General features: G+C 43.6%; 1 protein-coding gene across 1 annotated transcript in view; it reads right to left on the reverse strand.

The window, feature by feature from the left end:
* Positions 1-345: 345 nt before the first annotated feature.
* Positions 346-24,889, reverse strand: part of LOC147426235 (Actin-like ATPase superfamily protein) — a 28,479-nt gene continuing 3,935 nt past the window's right edge. Inside the window, exon 4 of the mRNA XM_086498093.1 lies at positions 346-971. Within this exon, the coding sequence (XP_086354219.1) occupies positions 615-971 (357 nt within the window). The 3' untranslated portion in view covers positions 346-614. The remainder of the gene's footprint in view (positions 972-24,889) is intronic.

Consider the following 24,889-nt stretch of genomic DNA (forward strand, 5'->3'; position numbering starts at 1 on the left):
AGATGTTCAATCTTTGATCATTTAAATAGACTGCAAAGTTTTATCATGACCCTTTCAAACAACAAAGATATTCAAAAATATAAAATCTGAGTCCTCTTACATGTTGGCAACAAAAGACTTGACGATATTTTTTTCATGACAGGCGTTTTTTATGTGCTGTGTCTAGCATACAAAAAACCCCAAAAAAAAACACTTTTACATGTGGAACTCACTGCTCAAAAAATACTTTTCTGGAAATAAAAATTGGGAAATTCTACATACGAAAAAAAAAATTAGAGGTAAATACACTATTATTTGGAGGTTTTTTAATTAAATCTCTGTAAATTTTGTAGGCTCTCCCCTTCAAATTGAAAAGTCAGGAGTAAAATTCAGAGTTTGTAGGTTGAATTACACTAAACCAAGGCTTTCTTCACAAACTACATTCGATATAAATATTGTGAACAACTGTTTAGCACCAAAAAAATGAAACATAACAGCACAATCAAGGAGAAACCCCGTGCACCATGAGCTACAAGATTCATATTAGCTGTGATAGTCAACCTAAAATAACTTCACAATGCTTTATATGGACAAGTGGCCCATGGATTAAATCCTCTCAATTCTATCTCACACTACTAATCACTAATAATGCTATTATCTCTCTCTTTTGAAGGTATGACTGATGGCTTTTCCCTCCATAACGCATAAACTTCATCTGTTCTAAAGCGTTGAGTAAAGGTTGCATCTTCCATTGGAGTAGTCACACCATGAGCAAACGCAAGCAGACCTGTATACGCAATCATCGCCCCATTGTCTACACAGTAGCGGTCATCGGTGGAGTAAAGGTTGCCACCTCGCTCACTGCACATTATCTGCATCATTTCTTGAAGCCTAATGTTACAGCCCACGCCTCCGACAATCAACACATCCTTTTTGTCGCAGTGAGCCATCGCTCTCTCAGTAATTTCCACAAGCATCGCAAACAAGGTTTCCTGCAATGGGGCAAAAAAGCGTTATTTCAATCCTTTTAAGGCTACATGCCACCAACAGACGAGCAATGTAATTGACAAGCAATGAATTACAAAAATAAATTTTCGAGGCCCTTACTAATATATACTAAGGCAAGGAACTTCGGTACATTAGGTATCGTACATTAGGTACGGGTACGATACACGTATTGTTTTTCACTCTCAGATAAGGTGCAGAAGGTACAAAATGTGTTTAAAAAAACTACAAAAATTCAGTTTATTTCTAGCTTTGTTGAATAAAGATGGAACTTTCATTTAAACTAGACACAAAGAAAAGATATTTGAAGTGATGCTACAATGACTCTAACTAAAACAAGGGCCGTCACTAACGCGCAGACGGCGGCCCTGCCTGCTGAGAGAGAGAGAGAGAGAGAGAGAGAGAGAGAGAGAGAGAAGAAGAAGAAGAAGATTTTAACGTCGTAGGAAACTATCCCAAGAGACCTTAAAGATCTATCCAACGAGGAGAGTTGAACTCAAGACCTGTTATTCAAGAGGGAAATGGCATAACCAATCTACCACACTTTGGGGGGGGGGGGGGGGGGGAGAGAGAGAGAGAGAGAGAGAGAGAGAGTGAGTCAGCTTGCTCTCGTCTCTGCACTCCTTGCACTGCTGCTATCGGCAAAGCCTTTGTATGCAAGTGCTATTTTATTACAAAGCATCGGAGAATCTGAAAATAGCCTAAAAAATGTGTACAATATTTGATAGGCACCACGTCTATATAACTACCTGCAAGCAGGCAGTGCCAACAAAGATCTTGGAAGGCACAAAGTATGACTCTACCGCCACACCCTTTTTATTTTTAACAATTATCAAGAGTGACAAACCGATCAATAGAATACGTACCATACGGATGGTATGGGGTACGCAAATGCATGCAACCATGTAATAGCTAAGGGTGCATTCAGACTGTGCACACAAGCGAGCCTCATTATCCTTCTTCCATGCCACAGCTTATTCGCCCTTTCGGGACATAGGGAGCTACTGTAAAGTGGTGCTATAGGCAGCAGCGAATAGTGATGGAGCTTCTCATTCGGCTATTGGTCCCCAATAAGTGGGGTCAGCAGATCTACGTGTGCCCGCGTTTCTTGCTGCAGCCGTCCTTAGAGACCTTTCGTTCCGAGGGGTAGAGGCCGCTCGCTGAGCTGGTGGGTCCGGACATGGTACACCTTTTTCCAAGCGAATAGCATCTTGCCACATCTGCGAGACACCCGTGCCCAAATCAGTGTTCCAAGCAGTCTGAAAGCTGCCTAAGGTCATTGCAACAGGTCATAACTCTAGTGGTTTGAGTGTTTGTGTGGGTTCCATAAGGCCCAGGTTTGAGTCCAGAGACATACTCCTAAAACACAGATACTCAAGGCCATGTACAGCCTACAGGGAAACCGCTAAGCGAATCTCAAAAAATGACAATCATAGGCTAAAAGGGCTGGTCAGGTGAGATAACAACTAGCTGCCTCGACATGCACCAGTAGACAACAAATGGCTTACAGCTGCAAGCTTGCTGGACAGAAGAGTCTCCACAATTCTCAAAGACCATATTATTATCAGAGATGTGTGAATAGTCCGGAGTATACATTATGATGTACACTCCCCCTCTTGGCTCCTCCCATTGCTCTGAATGGTCCTGCCCATGGTAATGAAGGTGCTCATTCCCATTCAAGTTCGATCCCAACTGTTTCAAAAGAATCTAAGGAACTTTGACTCCTGGTTGAGAAAGTAAAAGGCCTACTAAACTCATTGCAGTCAGCTAATCAGATAATTATACATATTCCACATAAAAAAACATACACAAAGTGGCATGCAAGCAATCGCGACTTCTTCTTGGAAGCATAAGGCTTGCCACTATCAAATTGATCCTCCTGCTGCTCACTTTGATTGTTGCACCTCGGTCTAGACAAAGCCTTCAAGATAATGAAATTCTTGTCACGATGTCAATTGTAATAATAATGATACAGCCTCATTGTTGCAGCCTACTTATTCCAAATCTGGAGAGTCACAGTCAAAGGACATGAGTCTACGACACATGATTCTGTCTGAAAGGATACGGTTCTTTAGTGAGAGTGGTTGTTGCAACCTACACTTAATGGATAATGGGCACGCTATTTGCCTATAGAAATTTCTATTCAACTAAAAGATTCGTCTGTCGCATGGGGCACTCCCTTTGTGATTGCTCATAAGGAGCCCTTGTATCATGCTTTTAAACAATTGACTTGGTGTTCTATATTGACAGATTGCTTACATGGCATAGCCACAAACCGGAGCAACACCCCCTCTCAGCTCTTGGACGGGCAACTCATTCCTTTACTTCTTCGGAATTCTCTGATGAACTATCATCTGGATCCCTTGGTTCTTTCTTTTCCTTGGAAGACTCTTGCCCAATTGAGGTGGACATTGGCTTGTCCGTAGGATAGGTCAATGAGTTGTGTCCCATAAGCCTTTAAATTCAATCAGACTTTTGTTGCCGACAACACCATCGAATCTCTTTCGGCACTTTACAACAAAACCGCTCAATCTGGTCTTTCAAAGTGATCCTCCGAAACGAGGACACTGGCAAATAGATATCCCGAAACCTTTGGCAATAATCATCCAAAGTGTCTTCCTCATTTATTCTCAAATGATGCCAAGCCGTAATGACGCCTTCTTTATATTTTTCCGTTATCTAGGTAGAAGTGAAAACTCTCTTGAATTTTACCCACTTCTCCGGTGCTTCTCTAAGCAACAACAGAGTAGACCACCATGTCTGTACTGTTAGGTGCAACGGAATGAATGTTTGAACTTTGCTCAAGATGAGTGCTCCGAACTATGCTCAAGGTTCCTTTTGTTCTTATGGAAGGGAGAGCCTTCCGTTCTTAATGAGAGAGTGCTATGATCACAAACAAAGTGGATGGACACTTTACATGCAAGTGTATGAGACTGAGAGATAGAGAGAGAAGAGAAATACGACACCAGAGATGTAAAACCCTCCTCTGAAGGCCCCACTCTCGTCGGCGAGAGTGGTCTACTATTGATTGCACAAACTGGTACAAACTGAATGCATGAGATTGATGCAAGTCTAGGCTAGATCGATGACGACGACGGGAATGGCGACACTGATCTAAGGGCTGAAATCTGCTACTCTTTATCTGTTGTCCAAAAACGTTGATAGGCTGAAATCTGCTACTGCTGAAAACGCTATTGAAAACGCTAATTTTGTTGGTCTTTATGGCTGAAAACTGTTGGTGCTTATCTGCTGAAATCTGATGGTTCTTAGGGCTGAAAACTGATGATCTTTACCTGCTGAAAATCTGCTGCTATGAGGCCGATTTTGTCATGCTGAAAACGCTAATGCTGCAGATCTGGAAAACGCTAGAGCTCTCCAAAAACACTAGGGCTGCAGATTTGGAAAAACGCTAGATGCTAGGATCTGCTGGCGATGACTTCTTGCTGAGAAAACGCTAGCCAAGAGAAAATCTGTGGCGATGGCTTCTTGAGGAAAAACGCTAGGACTGGGGATCTTCTTGCTTGGAAACGCTAGGCTGAGAGGTTATGGCGATGGGTGCTAGATGCAAAAACGCCAAGGCTGCGGGGGGGCTTGCTTGAGAAGTTGCCTGTTGAGCCAAGCTTTTGTTGCCTCTTCTGCCAATTAGTGCTAGTCTAGGTTTGCTTATATACAAACTTACTCAATTTACCCTACCTACTTTCCAACAAAAGTCACTTAAAAATAATAAGTGAAAAATGTCAAAAATAGGTAAAATAGGATAAATGCACTGGAAAATTCCCCTGAAGGATTCTGATGGGAATGCTTATGGTCATGCTGTGTACAACCAGAGGATATGCATCTACTCGAAGTGATTGGGCATGCACGGTCTGCGAACAGACTCACAAAAGTGCCAAATCATTTCTAAATCTAGACTGACTGGACTGACTGAACATGTTGTAGCTTGTCCACGGACACATAGGGTTGGATGTGTCACGTGACATCCCCTCCTTTTCAAAGTGAGGTACTGATACCCAACTGTATGGCGTCGAGAGAGATCGCCAATAGCAGCCGGTACTTGAACTTCATAAAGGTCTGCAAAGCTTGCTTCTTTGGCCGCGCCGAAAGCAACACAAAGTCTTCTATTGCTCCTTCAATGCTTCAACTTCGTCGAAAGTCATGCTTCTTTCTTCTTCAAGAATCTCCATGGCTGAAAATTCCTGAAACCACTTCCAACACAAACCATGAACATACCCATTCCATGTAAAGTGAATGGAAAAAATCTCGTCTTCCTCAAAGACTGTGCATGCAATGTAGATGAACAAAGAGACGGAGTGCCAAACCGTTCACCACACACACGCAAACAATGAGATCGAATCTTTCTCTTATGATCTAAAACAATCAACTGTGGCAATTCACAACAGAAATGCCCAAGCTTGATGCTCATATTTTCATGTACTCTTGCTACAACTGTGTCGTGCCAAGGAAGAGACATGGGATGTGACTTCCTTGAATGCATACCTTTCAGCTTTTCATGAATCATCCGCATACATCTGTGCTCATTTATGAGTGAATCGTGCTCAACGAACAATATGTCATGCCTAGGAAAAGGAATCACATAAAGACGGTGACTAAAATATAGGAAACGATCACGAATACAACACTCAAACAATGCGTGCTGACTAATCATGCGAACACATAGTACTTCCTGTAAGCGTTCTTTGGACCTAGGCTCGAGAGCCAAGACTGGTTCTTCCTGATTGGTCGAATCTTCCCGTGGGGGTTCTGTGGACCTCGACTCGAGAGCCAAGATCGGTTCTTCACGATTGATCGAATCTGCAACGAGGTTAGCTTCACTAGAGAAAGTATCAACTAACACATCATCCTTGTGAACAATCACATTATCTTCATGCAAATCATCATGCTCGTGAGAAATCACATCTTGATCATGCAAATCATCATGTTTATCATTATCATCCAAATCATCATGCTTGTCATTGTCATTCAAATCATCATGCAAATCATTGTCATTCAAATCATCATGCAAATTCTGTGTCATGCTCGGGAGAAGAAGAGACTAAGAGAGTCTCCTTTGCTCGAATCTCTTCAATCTTCGCTTGCACATTAGCAATGAGAGAGGAAGAATGAACAACATTCTTACGATTCGATTCTGTTTTTCTTTCTGCGTACTTGCGATCAAATTCTTTGGCCTCCAAGCGTAATTGCTCGCGCTCACGCTCCATGGCTTCCATTCTTGCTTCGTGCCACATTGTCATCATGTCCATCATTGTCTTGCACCAAGCCTCCATGGGATCTGGTGTAATCCTTGGCGTAGATGGGAAAGGGAGAGAATCGGAAAAACCTCTTGGTGGGGAAAATTCTTCTTCACCTCTCTCATGCTCATCACCTCCAAGCAAAGTATCCATTCCGCTTCGAGTGATGACCATCCACTGAAATCTTGGGTTCTTGTGGATTCTTGTGGTCTTGGGTTCTTAAGTTCACGAGGAACTTGGGTTCTTGGGGATCTTGGTTCTTGGGGTTCTTGAGTTGTTGAGGTTCTTGAGGTTCTTCTTTCGCTTGCAATCTATGTTAGAAGGATCTTCTCTTTACCCTAGTTCTGCTCTTTTCCGCGGGTGCACCCCTTGGCGGCCTTGCGCTCACACCAAGGTTGCTTTTTCCCACCTCATGTCGATTGGCCGGCCGCTAAGTGCACAGTCCGCTCTCAATGAGTGAAAAGAGGTACAAGGGGAGGCTGGACAAGCCCTTCTTTCCTGGGATTCCTGTCACTCTTCAAAAACACGACTAGGAATCGACACGCCCAAGCGAACTTGGGTTCGTGCGACCTCAACAAGCAAAAAAAAATCTGTGGTTCTTGTGGTTCTTTCCTTGAGTTATACAAAACACTGTCAAAGCTCTGATACCAATGTTAGGTGCAGCGGAATGAATGTTTGAACTTTGCTCAAGATGAGTGCTCCGAACTGTGCTCAAGGTTCCTTTTGTTCTTATGGAAGGGAGAGCCTTCCGTTCTTAATGAGAGAGTGCTATGATCACAAACAAAGTGGATGGACATTGTGCGTGCAAGTGTATGAGACTGAGAGATAGAGAGAGAAGAGAAATACGACACCAGAGACGTTGTAAAACCCTCCTCCGAAGGCCCCACTCTCGTCGGCGAGAGTGGTCTACTATTGATTGCACAAACTGGTACAAACTGAATGCATGAGACTAATGCAAGTCTAGGCTAGATAGATGACGACAATGGGAATGGCGAGACCGATCTAAGGGCTGAAATCTGCTACTCTTTATTTGCTGTCCAAAAATGCTGATAGGCTGAAATCTGCTACTGCTGAAAATGCTATTGAAAACGCTGATTTTGCTGGTCTTTATGGCTGAAAACTGTTGGTGCTTATCTGTTGATATCTGATGGTTCTTAGGGCTGAAAACTGATGATCTTTACCTGCTGAAAATCTGCTGCTATGAGGCCGATTCTGTCATGCTGAAAATGCTAATGCTGCAGATCTGGAAAACGCTAGGGCTCTCCAAAAACGCTAGGGCTGTAGATTGGGAAAAACGCTAGATGCTGGGATCTGCTGGCGATGACTTCTTGCTAAGGAAACGCTAGCCAAGAGAAAATCTGTGGCGATGGCTTCTTGAGGAAAAACGTTAGGACTGGGGATCTTCTTGCTTGGAAACGCTAAGCTGAGAGGTTATGGCGATGGGTGCTTGATACAAAAACACCAAGGCTGTGGGGGGTCTTGCTTGAGAAGTTGCCTGTTGAGCCAAGCTCCTGTTGCCTCTTCTGCCAATTAGTGCTAGTCTAGGTTTGCCTATATACAATCTTACTCAATTTACCCTACCTACTTTCCAACAAAAGTCACTTAAAAATAATAAGTGAAAAATGTCAAAAATAGGTAAAATAGGCTAAATGCACTGGAAAATTCCCCTGAAGGATTCTGATAGATTCTGATGGGAATGCTTATGATCATGCTACATGCAACCAGAGGATATGCATCTACACTAAGTGACTGGGCATGCACAGTCTGCGAACAGACTCATAAAAGTGCCAGATCACTTCTCAATCTAGATTGACTGGACTGACTGAACCCTGCTCATGTTGTAGCTTGTCCACGGACACATAGGGTTGGATGTGTCACGTGACATGTACATTTCCTTTTCAGTTGAAAGTTCATTAGACGATTCTGATTTTAGGCGGGGAGGGGGAGGGGGAGGGGGAGATCCAAATGGACGACGATCATATTCAAGTTCATCTTTTCTTTTGGCTCAGGAACAATTTCATGGAGCAATGAGGAACACCCTACAGTTTCAGGGGCAGTTTCATGGAGCAATAAGGAACAACCTACAATTGCCTTATCATCCACAAAGGCGGAGTATAAGGTTGTTTATAGTGCTACATGTGAGTTAGTGTGGTTACAGGGCTACTTTCAAAGATTGGCTTGCTACAATAGACCACAATCTACTCTGACAACCAGAGTTGTATGGCCATTACGAGAGACACGGTGTTTCATTCCCAGACAATTTGTTTGAGAGAAGACTGAGGAGGGCTCTATTCGACAAGAGTATGGTCCGACGTCAGACAACCCTTCAGATAAGTTCACCAAACCTCTTCCACAAGGGACACTATCCTCTCATGCAAGCTCCCTTGGGACTTGGCAAGATGCCACCCTTCGTACCTTGGAGCGTTCCGAGAAACGACTTCATCAGGCGACGTTAAACTGCTGTAAGAAATCAAGGGCTCGATGGGTGTCTTGGTAGACTGAAAACGTGTCAAACTTGATTGTTTGACCCCCAGCCTTGAACTCCTTGGTCTTCTTGTTCTTTTTCTCATTGTCCGAACTTTTGGCAAAGGATGAGGTCTCCTCCTCTGAACTGCTAGATAGCTCCCTGTGCCTTCTAGAATTTTTCAAAAATCTGCTTTTCTTGCTCTTTTTGTTGCTAATTGGACTATTTTCTTATGATTAATCTTTTCTTTTTATGATATTTTATTATGTGCACTAAGAACTGTTAAAAGATTGTAGCTACAAGAACTACCATCAGGAACGGACAAACTCTGATGTGTCATTTGATGGGTGACGGTAAACATCGCGAAGGAGTTTCCGTAAGTTCAGTGGAAAGGGCCGGGTTACGAGTGCCCCTGATGCGTCACATGATGGGTGACGGGTGCATCAGTAAGGGGGCATCCCGTAGGCTAAGGAGGAAATCCGAACTGAGTAAGAAAGTACGCGTAAGAACGCAAGCACAAGAATAAAGATGGGTTCAATGACGCTTTTTACGAAAAGCAGGAACAGTCGCAGGAGGACAGATGTTTTCCCACGAGGAGTCTGTGTCTGCATTGCATCTGTGTCGTGTCCTACACCCGGGGACGCCTAATGTGTCCGTGTAGCATTGTTTTCACTAACTGAGTGAGTTTTAAAGTTTGAACAGGTTCACACTTTATTTTATAAAGTGACCGGTCACTTTTAAGTGACTGGCCCCTTCATTAATAAAATAAAGCAAGCAAGGCTCGTAATAAAAAAAACCAGCGACACAAAGTCATTTGTGGCTCCTTCAATACTTCAACTTTGTCTATGGACGTAGGTCCATCTTCTTCAAGAATCTCCAAGGCTGAAAATTCTTGAAACCACTTCCAACACAAAAACATGAACACACCTATTCCATGTAACGTGACTGGAAAAACGCTTGTCTTCTCTAAAGACTGTGCATGCAATGTAAATGAACATAGAGACGGAGTGCCAAACCGTTCATCAAACACATGCAAACAATGAGATCGAATCTTTTCTTTCTGATCTAAATCAATCAAATATGGCAAATCATAATGGAAATGCCGATGCTTGATGCTCAATCCTTCTTGTGCTCTTTCTACGACTATGTCATGCCAAGGAAGAGACATGGAATGTGACTTCCTTGAATGCATACTTTTCACCTTTTCATGAGAAATCCGCATGCATCCGTGCTCATTCATGAGTGAAACGTGCTCAACGTACAATATGGCATGCCTATGAAAAGGGATCACATAAAGACGCTGACTGAAATACAGGAAACGATCACGAATGAAACACTCGAACAATGCGTGCTGACTAATCATTCGTACACATAATACTTCATGTGGGGGTTCTTTGGACCTAGGCTCAAGAGCCAAGATCGGATCTTCGTGTTTGATTGAATCTTCCTGTGGGGGTTCTGTGGACCTCGACTCGAGAGCCAAGATCGGTTCTTCGTGATTAATCGAATTTGCAATGAGGTTAGCTTCACTAAAAAAAGTATCAACCAATACATCATCCTTGTGAACAATCACATCATCTTCCTGCAAATCATCATGCTTGTGAGAAATCACATCTTGATCATGCAAACCATCTTGCTTATCATCATGAAAATCCTGTGTCATGCTTTGGAGAAGAAGAGACTGAGAGAGTCTCCTTTTCCCGAATCTCTTGCATCTGTGCTTGAACTGGAGAAAAGAGTCGCACCATCTCTTGCATTCTTGCTTTGTTCTCGCGATCAAATTTTGCTTCTCTTTCTTCGCGCTCACGTGCTATGGCTTTCATTCTATCTACGTATTTACGCTCTATAGCTGCCATTATTTCGTCGCTTTCTAATTTCCTTGCTTCGCGTTCTAACTTGCTGTCCATAAACATCTGCTCCAACTCCTCCATAGGAGTTAGTGCAATCCTTGTCGTAGATAGGGAAGGAGGAGGGTCGGAAAAACCTCCTAGTAATAAATTCTTCTTCGCCTCTCTCATGCTCATCACCTCCAAACGAAGTATCCATTCCGCTTCGAGTGATAACCATCCACGGAAGTCTTGGGTTCTTGTGGGTTCTTGTGTTCTTGGGTTCTTAAGTTCACGAGGAACTTGGGTTCTTGCGAGATCTTGGTTCTTGGGGTTCTTGAGGGTCTTGAGGTTCTTGAGGTTCTTCTTTCGCTTGCAATCTGTGTTAGAGAAGGATCTTCTCTTCACCCGAGTTCTGCTCTTTTCCACGGACGCACCCCTTGGCGGCCTTGCGCTCACACCAAGGTTGCTTTTTCCCACCTCACGTCGATTGGCCGGCCGCTAAGTGCACGGTCCGCTCTCAATGAGTGAAAAGAGGCACAAGGGGAGGCTGGACAAGCCCTTCTTTCTTGGGTTTCCTGTCACTCTTCAAAAACACGATTAGGAAAGAGGACTTGGGTTACCTGCAATCGCAACAAGCAAAAATAAAAATCTGTGGTTCTTGTGGTTCTTTCCTTGAGTGATACAAAACACTGTCAAAGCTCTGATACCAATGTAAGGTGCAACGGAATGAATGTTGAACTTTGCTCAGAATGAGTACTCAGAACTGGGCTCTCAAGGTTCCTTTTTACTTAGGGAAGAGAGAGCCTTCCGTTCTTTAATGAGAAAGTGCAAGTGATCACAAACAAAGTGGATAAACACTGTGAATGAAGGTGTTGAGATTGAGAGATAAGAGAGAGAAGAATACGACACCAGAAAATTGTCAAAACCCTCCTCCGAAGGCCCCACTCTCTATGGCGAGAGCCGTCTACTATTGATTGCACAAATATCTACAATGCTTGGACTCGACGACGATGAGAACGACAACGAGACGGGCTGAAATCTGAATATGCTAATGGCTGAAATCTGCAAATCTTTATCTGCTGAATTCTGACTCTATGTCGATGATGACGGCGATGACGACGATGCAACGACGACGCGCTGAGAACGCAGATGCTGAAATCTGCGATTTCCGGGCTGAAACTGCAAACTTCACGGGATCTAACCATGTGGCGAGAATCTGCTGCGGGAAGGTGAGATCTACGAGGTTCGGGAATTGTTATGTTGTGTCTAAGTGCTGAAAACTGAAAACGCTGATGCTTCTAACTGTTCCGTCGTGAAGGATCTGCAAAATGCTAGGATGGTATGCTGATCCAAAAACGCTAGGGCTAAAAATGGGTTCTGCTGCAAAAACGTGTGAATCTGCCGGTGCAAACCACTAACGCTAGTGCTGATCTGTCCTTTGCTGTCGCCAGCCTGATGCAGATGCAAAAACGCTGGCTGATATGGGTTCTTGATCCAATACGCTAGCTCATCTGCTGTGATGCAAAAACGCTAGAGAATCTTGGGGTTCTTGTTGAGAAGTTGCCTATGAGCAAGCACTCCACTGCCTCTTCTATCAGAAAGTGCTAGCGCTAGGTTTCTATATATACAAACTTATGAAATTTGCCCTACCTAGTTCCCAGCAAAAGTCACTTAAAAATAATAAGAGAAAAATGTCAAAAATAGGGAAAATAGTTCTATGTACTGTAAAAATTCTCCTGATGGGTTCTTATGGAAATCTGATGATCATGCTGTGTGCAACCAGAGGATTTGCATCTACTCTAAGTGTCTGGACATGCACGGTCTGCGAACAGACTCACAAAAGTGCCAGATCACTTCCTATTCTAGACTGACTTGACTGAACTAAACCCTTGTCATGATGTAGCTTGTCGACGGACACATAGGGTTGGATGTGTCACGTGACACTTAAAATGTGATATAATTTTGGGCATTCGATGGTTTCGTGAACATAACCCTCTCATTGATTGGCAAACAATTCGCTCACTCTAAATGCCAAAATTGACTCTCCCATAAACATTCGTGGTGAGGAGGGTCTTTATTTTTTACCTCTCATTTCTCACGTGCAGGTGAAGCTTGAAAAGAAACATGAGAAGGAGACTCTCTCAGTCCTTTCTTCTCTGAAGCACGACACATATTTTTTCCATGATAGAGTTGTGATTGTGATCATTGCACTCTCTCTCTCTAAAAGGAACGGAAGGTTCTCCCTTCCGTAAGTAAAAGGAACCCTTGAGCACAGTTTGGAGCACTCATCTTGAGGAATATCAACATTCACTTCCGCTGCACCTTACACGGAATGAGTGCTCAGTGGGTGCTCAAGGTTCCTTTTACTTTTGAGGAAGGAAGAGCCTTCCTTGCTTAGAGAGAGAATGTGCAATGACCAAAACAAGAGAGTGGAATGCAAACAATGAGAGAAAGTGTAAGAGAGAGTGTCACAAATTGCTGACGTATCAAAGCCCTGAAGAATGGAGCCAACTTACAGATGTCGGCCGAGAGGCCTAAACCCTAAGAAGAACAAGTAGCAGAAGGAGAAGAAGTCCTACCAACTTATGGGGACCTCGTCCGATGGGACCCCAATGACATAAAGGGATTAAAATAAAGTAGGACTCACACACACATGCAAAACTGATGACGTGGCAACTGTACGAACGCTCTGCGTTTTGCATTGACTGATGACGTGGTAGTTGTACGAATTCCGCAAATCACGCTGACAGCTTTTTGGCATTGCTTTTGAACCAGAAGCTTTTGAGTTTTGAAGGCTTTTCATGTAAATTGCTTTTGGGGCCTAGGGCCTTTAAATATGTGCTAAGGGCTCATTCTCTGGCATGCTTCCTGGAGAAGGTGCAGAGTCTGGAGTACTCACTTGTACAGTGTTGATGCAATATACAGAAATACCGAAAGGGGCGCCAAGGTTTGGGGCCAATACTCTCAAGGATGGAATTCCGCGGCGGAATTCCACCCCAGAGAGTAATGGCCCCAAACCTTGGCGCCCCTTTCGGTATTTCTTTATATTACTTGAACTCGGTACAATGCCGGTACTCACGCTCTGCACCTTCACCGAGAAGAGTGCTAGAGATGGGCGACGCATTATCAGAGACAAGTTGAGACAGTATAGAGAGATGCAGGGATCATTTGGTAGTCCACATGCTCAGATTGATGGCAGGAAGATAGGTTCAATGCTATGGTGGGAGGACTATGGCTATGATGGCCCTAAGCTTCAGAGATTGGCAATCCGTATTCTCACCCAATTAGTTAGTACCTCATGCTTGGAGCAATTGTGGAGTACCTTTAGCCACATTGCTTCCAAGAAGAGGAATCGGCTTGGAGTGGAGAAGGCTAATGATCTTGTCTTTGTCAGCGCAAATTTGAAAATGCTTTGCAAGAGTACAGACAAACAGACTGATCCTTTTACACAGTGGGAGATGGAGCAAGAGGCTCCTCAAGTAGGTGGAGATGCACATCCACCAAGTACTTCATCCGTGGCTGAGATCCAGCCGCGCCTAGAGCTCGATGATGAGGAATGGGAGGATGTGCATGATTTACATGCCGGATACTACTAATTGGGAGGCCTCTCAAGCTAGTGGCTCTTGAGTCTTGAGGCTCGAGAGTTGCGACTTTAGGACTTCCATTATCCTTACCTTTTTGTATGGCTGCTTGAGCCTTGCCCTCTTTGACATTTGTAGCTACTAGCATCTTTATGGTATTTGTCACCTTCAATCTTTTGGTATTGTGGTCACTTGTTTGGTCCCCTTGTAGTCTCGACTCTCATTATGGTATATGTCACCTTTGGTTTTTTTGTAGCACCTTGGCGGGCCTTGTTAGCCAAAATTAAGCGAAAAGTGTTATCTTTGACTTCTACTCTTGCAATTATTTGAGAGCTCTAATGTGTAATTACATATGTTATTGACAATTGTGTATGGGCGTTGTGTTTGTTCAATGTTGTGTATGTACTATGTACTCTGGGCGCCGCACATCCCAATCAAGTCATAATAAGGTTGAATGGTCTTCGAATCGCGTTTTTTGTTGGTATTAGAGTCAAAGGACTCTAGTACTACTTGTATTCAAACACATAACGCTAAAAATAACATTATTTGGGTGTTTTTTTAGCCCCCCGTTCCCGTTCGAGACCCCTTCCCGTTCCCCCGTTCTGCAGGGAGACCCGTTACCGTTCCGGGTAACTCTGATGCAAACCCCTCTTTTTCTTTGCAATCTTGTGCACTTGTGTTGTCTAGTATAGAACAAGTGTTTTTTAACACGCTCCCCAGGAGCCGTCATGTCCCCATGTGACTATGGCTAAAACCCTTTCTATATCCCGATCATGTTGTTCCCACGAGGCAAAAAAAAATGAGAATGTCATCTAGGAAAATAAAAAAACACGCACCAATCATGTCTCCAAAACGACCTACCATGAGACGGTTGAACGTACCTACAGTACTTGTCAATCCAGAAGGCATAACAACATACTCCCATTGCCCCCGCTCTATGCGAAAAGGAGTCTTGTAAATGTCGCCCTTGAATACCCTTACCTGATGGTACCCACTTTTGAGATCGACTTTGCTGAACACCTTCACACCATTGAGCCTATCAAGGATATACTCAATGCGAGGCATCAGAAACTTGTTCTTCACGGTCATCTTGTTGAGCGCCCTGTAATCTAAACACAAACGAGACGGCCCATCTTTCTTGCGAACAAACAAAATAGGAGCAGCAAAAGGACTTACACTAGGGCGTATCAAACCCCTGGCCACTAACTCGGTGAGTTGCTGCTCTAGCTTTGCTTCTTGAGACTTGTTCAAACGGTAGGGAGCCTTACTGAAGGGTTGTGCCCCCTCCATGAGTTCAATGCAATGATCCTCCAGACGCTTGGGAGGGAGACGTGGTGGAAGATCATCCTGCAAGAAAAGATGCTCATACTTTTGAAACAAACTTTAGTATCGTTCTAGGGTCCTGAGGTCCTGCGTCACTTGAGTGGCATAAATAAATGCCGCTAGAGCTCCTCGTCGTAACTCATGCTTAGCTTGCACATCAGAAATGAGAGGTAAAGAATGGAGACTCTACTCACCGCGGATGACCACGCAAGAGAAACCTTCCGATGAGAGAATGAGCGTGTTTGCCTTTCAATCAAAGAATGGAGCATGCCCACAAAACCATTTAATGCTGAAAATCAAATCACATCCTGAGAGAGGAGATGCAACAAATTTGCGACGGAAAGATGCCAGTTGAAACCCATGATCCGAGAGTTTCGTGCGAGGATGCCATGTCACAGCCGTGCATGCAACAAAAGAACACACCACACACACACACACACACACACACACACAGAGAGAGAGAGAGAGAGAGAGAGAGAGAGAGAGAGAGATCTTCATGACCAATCAACTCCGACAATAAATCAAGTGATTTTTACAATGGGGCAGTGCTTCCTTAGGGTAAAGGGGCCAATTACGAGACATGCCCCTTTTCAAGGCCTATCCTTACCCCAATAAAAAGGGTACTTTTTTCCTAATAGACGTGCGAGCTGGTGTGAAAAAGTGGTTAGCTCATTAAGTCACGGAGCGCTCACGTCCGTTAGATCACTAGATCAAGCCCTCTCGTGGAATTGTACTTCTTTTGCCCGGATTGCGTCCGCTTTCAAACTCTCTTTTGTTGAACTAAATATCGAAATCATGTTGCACAACTGACGAGATCTCCATCGGAAGACGACGCGCTTCTTTTGCATGACGCCAACCTCTTGAGCTCTCAAATGACCTACTGCATGTCTCGAATGACAAAGCACGGTCTCTGCTTGGGCGAGCCCGATCTCAATGTCCTTAATCTGGGATATTTACCCTATGTACACCCCAAAAGAATTAGATCAACTCAACTTAGCATATCAAATAAGAAAAAAATACTAACAATGACAATTTGATAGATAAGCTCAAATTTGGTCATTCACTTGAGATGCATACTGTTAATATAAACAAGGTTGCACATGACCAAGGAATGAGAAACCTACCTCACTATGGCCGGCCACAGCACAAAACAGCCCTCACGCCCTTATCACATGTCCTTGGGACACACTAGATGAATCCAAAGAGATGCCAAGCTCTAATATTATGAGGGTAATCCAAGAGTAAATGTGGAATTTCCAATGTCATTTCTTGGAAAGCACGTAGCTATATATTGCATGTAACAAACTTGGACACCCCAAGTCAAGATTCTACGACGACACAGCAAAGATTCACTTCAAAACAGTTCACCAAAAGACGACACGGCCCAACGTAGTTCCATGCCAAGAGGTATTGGCCCCAAAGACTGGCACCCCTTACGGTATTTCTTTTTATATTAATTTGTACAAGAGCTCGCGGGTGCTCACTCTCAGTCTCTACGTCCAAATGCCCAGAGAAGTGAGCCCCAAAGACTTATTTATTCTCACAAGGGATGCCCAAAAGCATAGCCCCAAAAGTTAAACTCAAAAGCTTTTAAAAATAAAGCAAACTATCCCACAAGCTTTCAATGCTAATTCAGCCAGCCAAAAGCAGCAGTGTAATTTCCGAAAATCCATACAACATGTCAACGCTTTTTACGGAACGTCTGTACATTGTCACAACAGCATGTCTAACGGATTTTGCGAAGATCTGTACGATACTACCATGCCAGCCTATCGCCGCTTTTCATGGGAGTCTGTCAGCAATGTGTATGTTGGGAGCCTGCCACGTCACCAATTTGTGACATACCCCCCTCTTGAAAGAATTGTAATCGCCCTCGATTACGCCTGCAAAACAAACAGAGGCCATAAACTGTCTTAGTAGACACTGACTGTTAGTACCGACGCACTAGACACAACACATCTAGCACTACAGTCACATCATCGGACATCACACGACATCGCATGACAAATTACATATAAATTCATTCCAAATCTCAGACCATGACCAATCGCATCTAGATCCATTCCGGACCTCACGAATGCTCGATTAACTAATTCTTATTGCAATAATGTCTATAGAGATTTATGAGACCGAAATGCTGCAGTCATTTCGTCTTTCAGTTCCTGCACTCAAACAAGTCAAGTACAAATCCATCATTTTCATTTTCGGGAATTCCAATTATAAAGTCATACAACAAAATATTACTCGGCCTTTTAGTATCCCTGAAACCCAAACGGGACATCAGTGACTCCATTCAAAATCGGAATAATACGTTGACAAAGGAGCAGAGTGACTCCCCTCTTGTGCAAACCCGTTGCACTAGATTCACCATCGTTGAAATCGGGGTTCTATCAGAGTAGACTATGCTAAATCGAATGCTTCAAGGTAAAGTTCCAAAATCTGAAAAGTATCTACTACGTCCTCCTCCTCCATCCACTTCGCATCCAATGCAGGATAGTTCTTGAATTTAACCAAGAACTGCTTAATCACTTTACATTTTATCTTTTTGTCCTTGTGTGCCAAAATCTATTCTAGAACGAGTATCTCCTCGCTTTCCTCCACTTCGGGTTGCTCATCTGGCTCCCCATCATCGGACACGTCGCCTTTGAAAGGCTTCAATTGACTCACATGAAATGCATTGTGAATCTTCCAAGTATTGGGCAGCTTGAGTCTAAAGGAGACATCATTTATCTTTTCTTTTATATGGAAAGGGCCATAATACCTCATGCTAAGCTTTGGAAAAAGCCGCTCCTTTCTCTTTTTCTTTCTAAGGCGTACCTTTTCAAAACATAAGAGCACCCAATCGTCTTCCTATAATTTCAAATCTCGTCGATGTCGATCTGTGCCTTTTTGTGTCGTTCCAGAGATTTCGCTAAAGCCTCCTGGACCTTGGCAAAAGCGTCCAAGTCCCTCGTGTACTTGTCAGCTTCAAAAATCTTATCTTTCGTGCTAAGGGAGGGTGGAACCTTCGTAGCACCTCCAATGATCTCAAATGGCGCCATGTTGTTGTAGGCAAATTCCACCAAAGGCAAAATATTTTTCCCATTGAGTCTTTTGATCAGAGATGTAAGACTTCAATAAATCCAGAACAACTGAATTTGAAATCTCAAATTGCCCATCTGTCTGCAGGTGGAATGATGACGAGAACTGCAACCGTGTGTCAACTTTCTCCCAAATAGCCTTCCAAAACAAACTCGCGAATCGGGGATCTCTGTCAAAGACTATTGTCTCAGGCATGCCATGTACTCTGAAAATCTGTGCAATGAACAGTCTCGCTAAATGATCCAGCTTGACTGTCTTCTTCACTCGAATAAAGTGAGCTTGCTTGCTAAATCTGTCAATGACAGTCTAAATGCCATCATGCCCACTCTGTGTCTTCGGGAGTTAAAAAATGAAATCGATAGCAATACTTTCCTAGGGGGCGAGTGGGAATGGGTAAAGGCTATAGCAATCCCTATGCCTTATGCCTGTCAGACTTGACGTTCTAGCATATTAAACAACTGCGTACAAAGTCGTCCACATCCTTCTTGAGTCTCAGCCAAAAGACGTAACGCTCAACACCTTTCAAGGTGGTGTCGATGCCGCGGTGACCCGTAAAAGGTGGACAATGGCACTCAATCAGAACCTTTTCCCTCAACGGTTGTGTGACGCACGACATCGTTTCCTTCATAAAGTAGCCATCTCGTATGGAATATCTTGCCACTACCTCTCCATTCTGTATTCAAGTGAATACATTAGAAAAATCCGGATATGTGGCGTATTGATCAACCATGTCCTCAAAGCTTCTATGATGAATCGTGGAAATAGCCAAGACTAGCAGCTTTCGAGACAAAGCATCTGCCACCAAGTTTTTATGTCCCTGAACATGGACAATCTGGAAGTGAAACTGTGACAAGATGTTAGCCCACCGCATCTGCTTTTCTGAAAGCTGCTTCTGTGACAAGAAGTAGCGCAAACTCTGATGATCAGTGAAGACTGTGAAATCGGCTCCAAGTAGGTAATGTCGCCACTGAGTAAGAGCATAGATCACTACCAAAAGCCCTTTCTCATAAATCTGTGCTGTCAATTTTGGCCTTGAAAACAATTGGCTTTCATAGGCAATCACATGGCCTTCTTGCATTAAGATCGCTCCCAGACTACGACCACAAGCATCACAATATACTTCAAAAGACTTTTGCAAATCCGGCAAAGTCAATACTTGTCCAATAGTCAATTTCTCTTTAAGTGTCTGAAGGTAGTCACCTTTGTGAATCCCCATAGAAAGGAACTCCTTTCTTTGTCGGAATGTGCAAAGGGAAAGCTACCTCTGCAAACTTTCGAATGAACCGCCGGTAGTAAGAACACAAACCCAAGAAGCTTCTAACTTCATGAACATTCTTCAAATCGGGCCAATCACGTATAATCTCAATCTTGGCCGGGTCCATCTGTACTTCTGTTGCTGAGACGATCTGTCCCAAAAAGTGTATCTCCGGCAAGAAAAATTCATTCTTTTTGGCATTGATAACTAACTTGTGATATCGCAATGCCTGAAAGACTTGTAGTGGATGTTGTCTATGTTCTGCTTCATCCTTGGAGAAGACTATAATGTCATCAAAGAAAGTACCGACAAATGATCTGTACTCTCGAAAAATCCTATCCATCATTCAGTTGAAAGTCACTGGAGCATTGGTAAGGCCAGTAGGCATCACCAAAAATTCATACAAACCGAAGCTCGTCCCAAAGGCTGTCTTGTAGACATCTCCCGGCACGATTTGGATCTGATGATATCCGCTTTTCAAATTGATCCTGCTGAAACAAGAGGATCCCTGAAGTTGGTCAAGAATATCATCGATCCTTGGAATCGGAAATCTGTTCTTGATGATGATTTTATTGAGAGCTCTATAATCAATGCACATTTTCCACAATCCGTCTTTCTTTAAAACCAACAACACCGGAAAGCAGTAGGGTGAAGTACTCAGCTGGATAAGACCCTTTTCCAAAAGGTCTTTCACTTGGTTCATGGTCTCTTCATTTTGGGCTTGGCTAACACGATAAGGTGTAACCGGCCTATTAACTTCAAAAAGGACGGTAGACTTTACTTCAAACCTTGATTTAGCTTTCACCCATCTATTCTACCTGTGCTATAATGACACAAGAGAGGGGAATGGGATACAGATGGTAGAATGCATCTGTATGCGATTCAGACACTAGATTGGCCCCTAAATAGGCGCCCCTTTCGGAATTTCTTTATTCTTTTACAATTAAGAGGAAGTACAAAGAGTGCTTATAGCACTAAACCTGTATCCTGCAGTTCTTAACCTGTATCCCGTAGTTTCTATCTTGTTTGGAGGAATTGGGGCAGCATAACGACGTAGAACCCTGCCCAAAACAGTCTGCAAGTATGGAATCCTAAGGAGACCACTGTCCTTGTCCCGATTCCACCTTTAATTGACCAAAACAGAGCATAACCAGTCTCTGTAATTTCTGGTTATTGACTAGTTTTTCTCTGTTTTCAGCTCCCTGTAGCCCCTGCACTGTTCCCTGCACCTTGGACTAGTTGTCCCTTGAATCTGGAATGATTCAGGGCATCGAAACAACCCCAAACCTGCAAAAATCAAAGTTCCGGGAATCCTAATCTGTATCCAACAATACAACACCTGTTTTGGCTAAATTTTGGTAGCACGACGACTCCAAAATTGACCCGAAATTCTTTACTTTAGAGACACACACAGAGCACTTTGCAAAGGAAACATGCGACGGGAATTAACACTTGAATACACACACGGCTCGGAAGCTAGAATGCCCCGAGCAGACGCTGACAACCTGTAGGCCCCAAAATTGGCGCCCCTTTCGGTATTTCTTTATACTTTGAGAGGGTAAATTTACAAAGTAGAGTCCTGGGAATCCTTTCTCTATATCCAACTAGATACCACTTGATTTGGCCAAATTTCGGCAGCATAACAACACCAAAACTTGCGCGAAACCAATTCCCCTACTGGAACTCACTTCCACTGGCATAAAACCTCTGATTCCTGCCCAAAAACAGTAAATTCAGCACGCTGTATTTACTGGTTTTTGCCCTGTTTTCAGCCCCAAACAGTCCCCTAAATGTCCTCTGCCAGTGGGGCACTATTCCCAATGGTTCTAGCGTCCGTATGGCTGAAAAACAGTCAATTTCAGACCGCTGTATTCTCTGGTTAGGACCTGTTTTTGACCTAATTTCAGTTGTCAACTGTCCCTGCACTGTTCCCAATGCCTTGGACTACGTGCCCCTTGATTCTGGCATGATTCCAAGCACAAAACAGTCCAAAAACAGCCCAAAATCAGCAATAAAACAGTGCTGATTTTTGTGTGTTTACTTGAGAGGTTATCACCCTCTTGTTTCCCTGCTTTGGAGTAGCAGTTAGCTACTCCTGTTCCTGTTCAGGGAGGCTCTTGCCTCAGCAATAGAGCATCAAACCACAAGACAGTACATGGTCAATCTGATGAGCCCACTAGAGGGACACAACCATAAAGAATAGGGGGGGGGAAAGAGCAGTGAGAGGTGTGTAGGTCATGACATCCTGCACCTCACTGTACATAGAGGGTAAGCCAACACTCCATTGAAGCTCTCCCACCTGTGACAGCACTCAAAAACGAGCTCACAGCTGAAAATCACGTTTTTGCCTTCTCTTTAAGTAGTAAACTGGCCTCAGAGTGCCAAGTGTCACTCATTTGTGCATTTTTCCACTTTAGACCCTCGGGTCTAAAAATATCTCACCTGCAGCCTCTGTTGACTTGGCCACAGAGTAACAAAATGATCCCCATGTCAAACTGCACGTAATGAGGCGAAGACATTTTGCCATCCAAAAATAGCAATCCCTAAAATTTAGGAGTTTCTGCCATTACATTCTTCTAGGTCATCTGACCCTCTTTGTACACTGCAGCCACACCCATAACTAAAATGTAGCCTATGTAGCAAAGGATTCCGCTTTGGCTGGCCAATGACCCCACTTTGGCTAACCATAGTCCTTGTCCAGCCTTAGTGCTCTTTAGCCCTCAGGCCTGGACTCTCTCTGAACAGTTCCACACTGGCTATGCAATGCAGGGCAATTAGATTTCCAGAGGGGTGTTTCCAAAAGGTAAAACAAACGAAATTCCCCAAAGAAAGAGAAAATAAACAAAAATGGAATTGCCACTGGCTGGTGACATAAGGTGGCTGGTTCGGTGATGTGTTTCCAGGAATCAGATCAACAATGCAATCCTCAAGACAAGATGGCGGCAACTCGCCTGGCAAGCCCTTTGAGAAACACTCAGCATGAGTGGAGAAAATCTTGGCGTTCTTTATCAAGTTCAAACATGTTCGTTCTGTGTTCATCATTTAACTCTTTCGAGTAGATCGAGTAAACAAAGAGATTGGATTTCATTGATTTGAAAATGGCCAAAGCCGATACAATAGGGACGGACTGCCCTTCAGTTTTACATTAAGTACAATTTTTCGGCTCTTTTCGTTCGTCAAAGTTGCTTTCTTTCCTAATATTCGACAACGGCGTTGTTCTTATGGTACCAAGGGACTTCTAGGAGGACGTCAGAACCTTCCAAGGCATTATGTAAAAGTCCTCGTGTCCTAAATACCCCTGACAATGCAACCGAAGTTTGCTAGTGGACAGGTGTAATGCCTCTGTTGGTGGTCCCATCCTGTTGGGTGTAATCTCGAGCCGCGCAACCAATTCAGGTGAAATGAAGTTGGCCTCGACTCTTCCATCGAAGAAAATCAGGGTTTCTTGAACTCACACTTTGCCCCAAGCTCAGCAAAGTTCTGTACTTTCATCAATCAGGCTTGGGTCAGTACCCATGCAATCTAGTATCAATCATGCTTTCATCTTGTCTTTTCTACCACGTTCCTCTGCTGCTCTCGAACTCTTTGGCTTGTCTTCAATCTGTTCTTGCTAGGCCTTTTGGGGCACTTTGTGGAGATGTGCCCATGTTCCCCGCAACCAAAACACTTCCCCTCTCTGATATAATTGGCCCTCTCTCGAAGAGCGAGCAGAGGTTGTGTATCCTTATCCTTCTTTTCTTGGAAACTCTTTTTCTTTCTACTTTGTTGGAGGTATGTCGGGTTCTTTGAGTCAAAATCTCATCAGCGGAGTAAGTCAAATTTCTTGAATATATTGAAAAACCCCGTTTCACATGACCCATTAATTCTTGAATAGAATCTGACTTTTGTTCCAGGCACTAGTCTCGGATCTCTGTAGGGAGTCCGCAGCAAAACCACTTAATCTGTTCCTTAAAAGAGATCTTCTTAAATGAAGAGGTTAGTAGAAAAGAGTCCCAAAATCTCTCGCAATAAGCGTCCAAAGAATCTCCCTTGGTCATCTGAAGATGGTTCCAAGAAGTTTGTATATCCCGTTCGTACTCCCGGGTTAGCCAACAAGAAATAAAGAGCCTTTTGAATTTCAACCACTTGACTGGAGCTTCCTTCCTCAGAAGAGTGAACCACCATGTTCGAGCATTTCCTTTAAGAAAAGATGCAGCCCTCCTACTCTTGGAATGCTCGGAGTAATGCTCTCCAGAGAAGAACTGTTGGATGAAGGCCGAAGTCTTCGGAGCATCTTGCGCCCCAACAAAGGATTCAAATTTAATCGATTGTCCATTTCTTTGAATTCTTTTGATTTCTCGCTTTTGTCTTCGAGGAAATCATATTGGTTAGCTCCGTAAAAATGCTTCTTCTTTGCATAAAACATACGGTCATCGAAGTTCGAACCGTCGGAGGATGACTCCTCTGTAGAACTATCAGAAACCGGGTAAAATCTGGGTTTCTTTGACTTTTTCTTACCCTTTCCGAAGCTTTGCTTTTTGCTTCGCTTTTTGCTTTTTCTATTTTCCTCGCTGGAGTCAAAAGAGCTAGAAGAACTGTCAGAAGAAGAGAAAGAAGAAGAATTGGATAGTCTTCAAAGCGTACACGCTTCTTCTGCTTTCTTGCAGATGCAAAAGAAGATTGACGGCCCAAATAACTAGGGTAGTCAATCCCCTTCTCGCTTGCTTTTTGGATTGATTGTTCGCACCCAAAAGCTGCCTGATCTGAGTCTGAACCACCTCCAGTAGTTCTTGTTCTGTAAACATCCTCGGAGAAGGAGGTTTCTCGATTACCGGTTTGATGGGTAGTTCGGTGGCTTTCTGCCACTGAGTGTGCACTTCAACGATGGAATGTTGAGACAAATATTTTGCGAATTGAGGGTCCTTCGCAAATTTAATCATCTACTTCGTGCACTCGTCAACCTGCTGGCGACAATCCATCTCTTGAAGTTCGTACTGAGTAGGCCGAGGTGGCCCGTACTCTTCCTTTGTTATTTCGGTTGAATCTTCTTCGTGCTCTCCTCCCGCATCAAAAAGTGGTAAAGAAGTCGACTGATTCTTCTTGGAATCCATAAGTGTTGCGAAAAAAGGATCAAATTTCCCAGT

This window comes from Adiantum capillus-veneris, chromosome 24 (genome assembly GCF_014529385.1).
Source record: "Adiantum capillus-veneris isolate H3 chromosome 24, ASM1452938v2, whole genome shotgun sequence".
Classification (NCBI taxonomy): Eukaryota; Viridiplantae; Streptophyta; class Polypodiopsida; order Polypodiales; family Pteridaceae; genus Adiantum; species Adiantum capillus-veneris.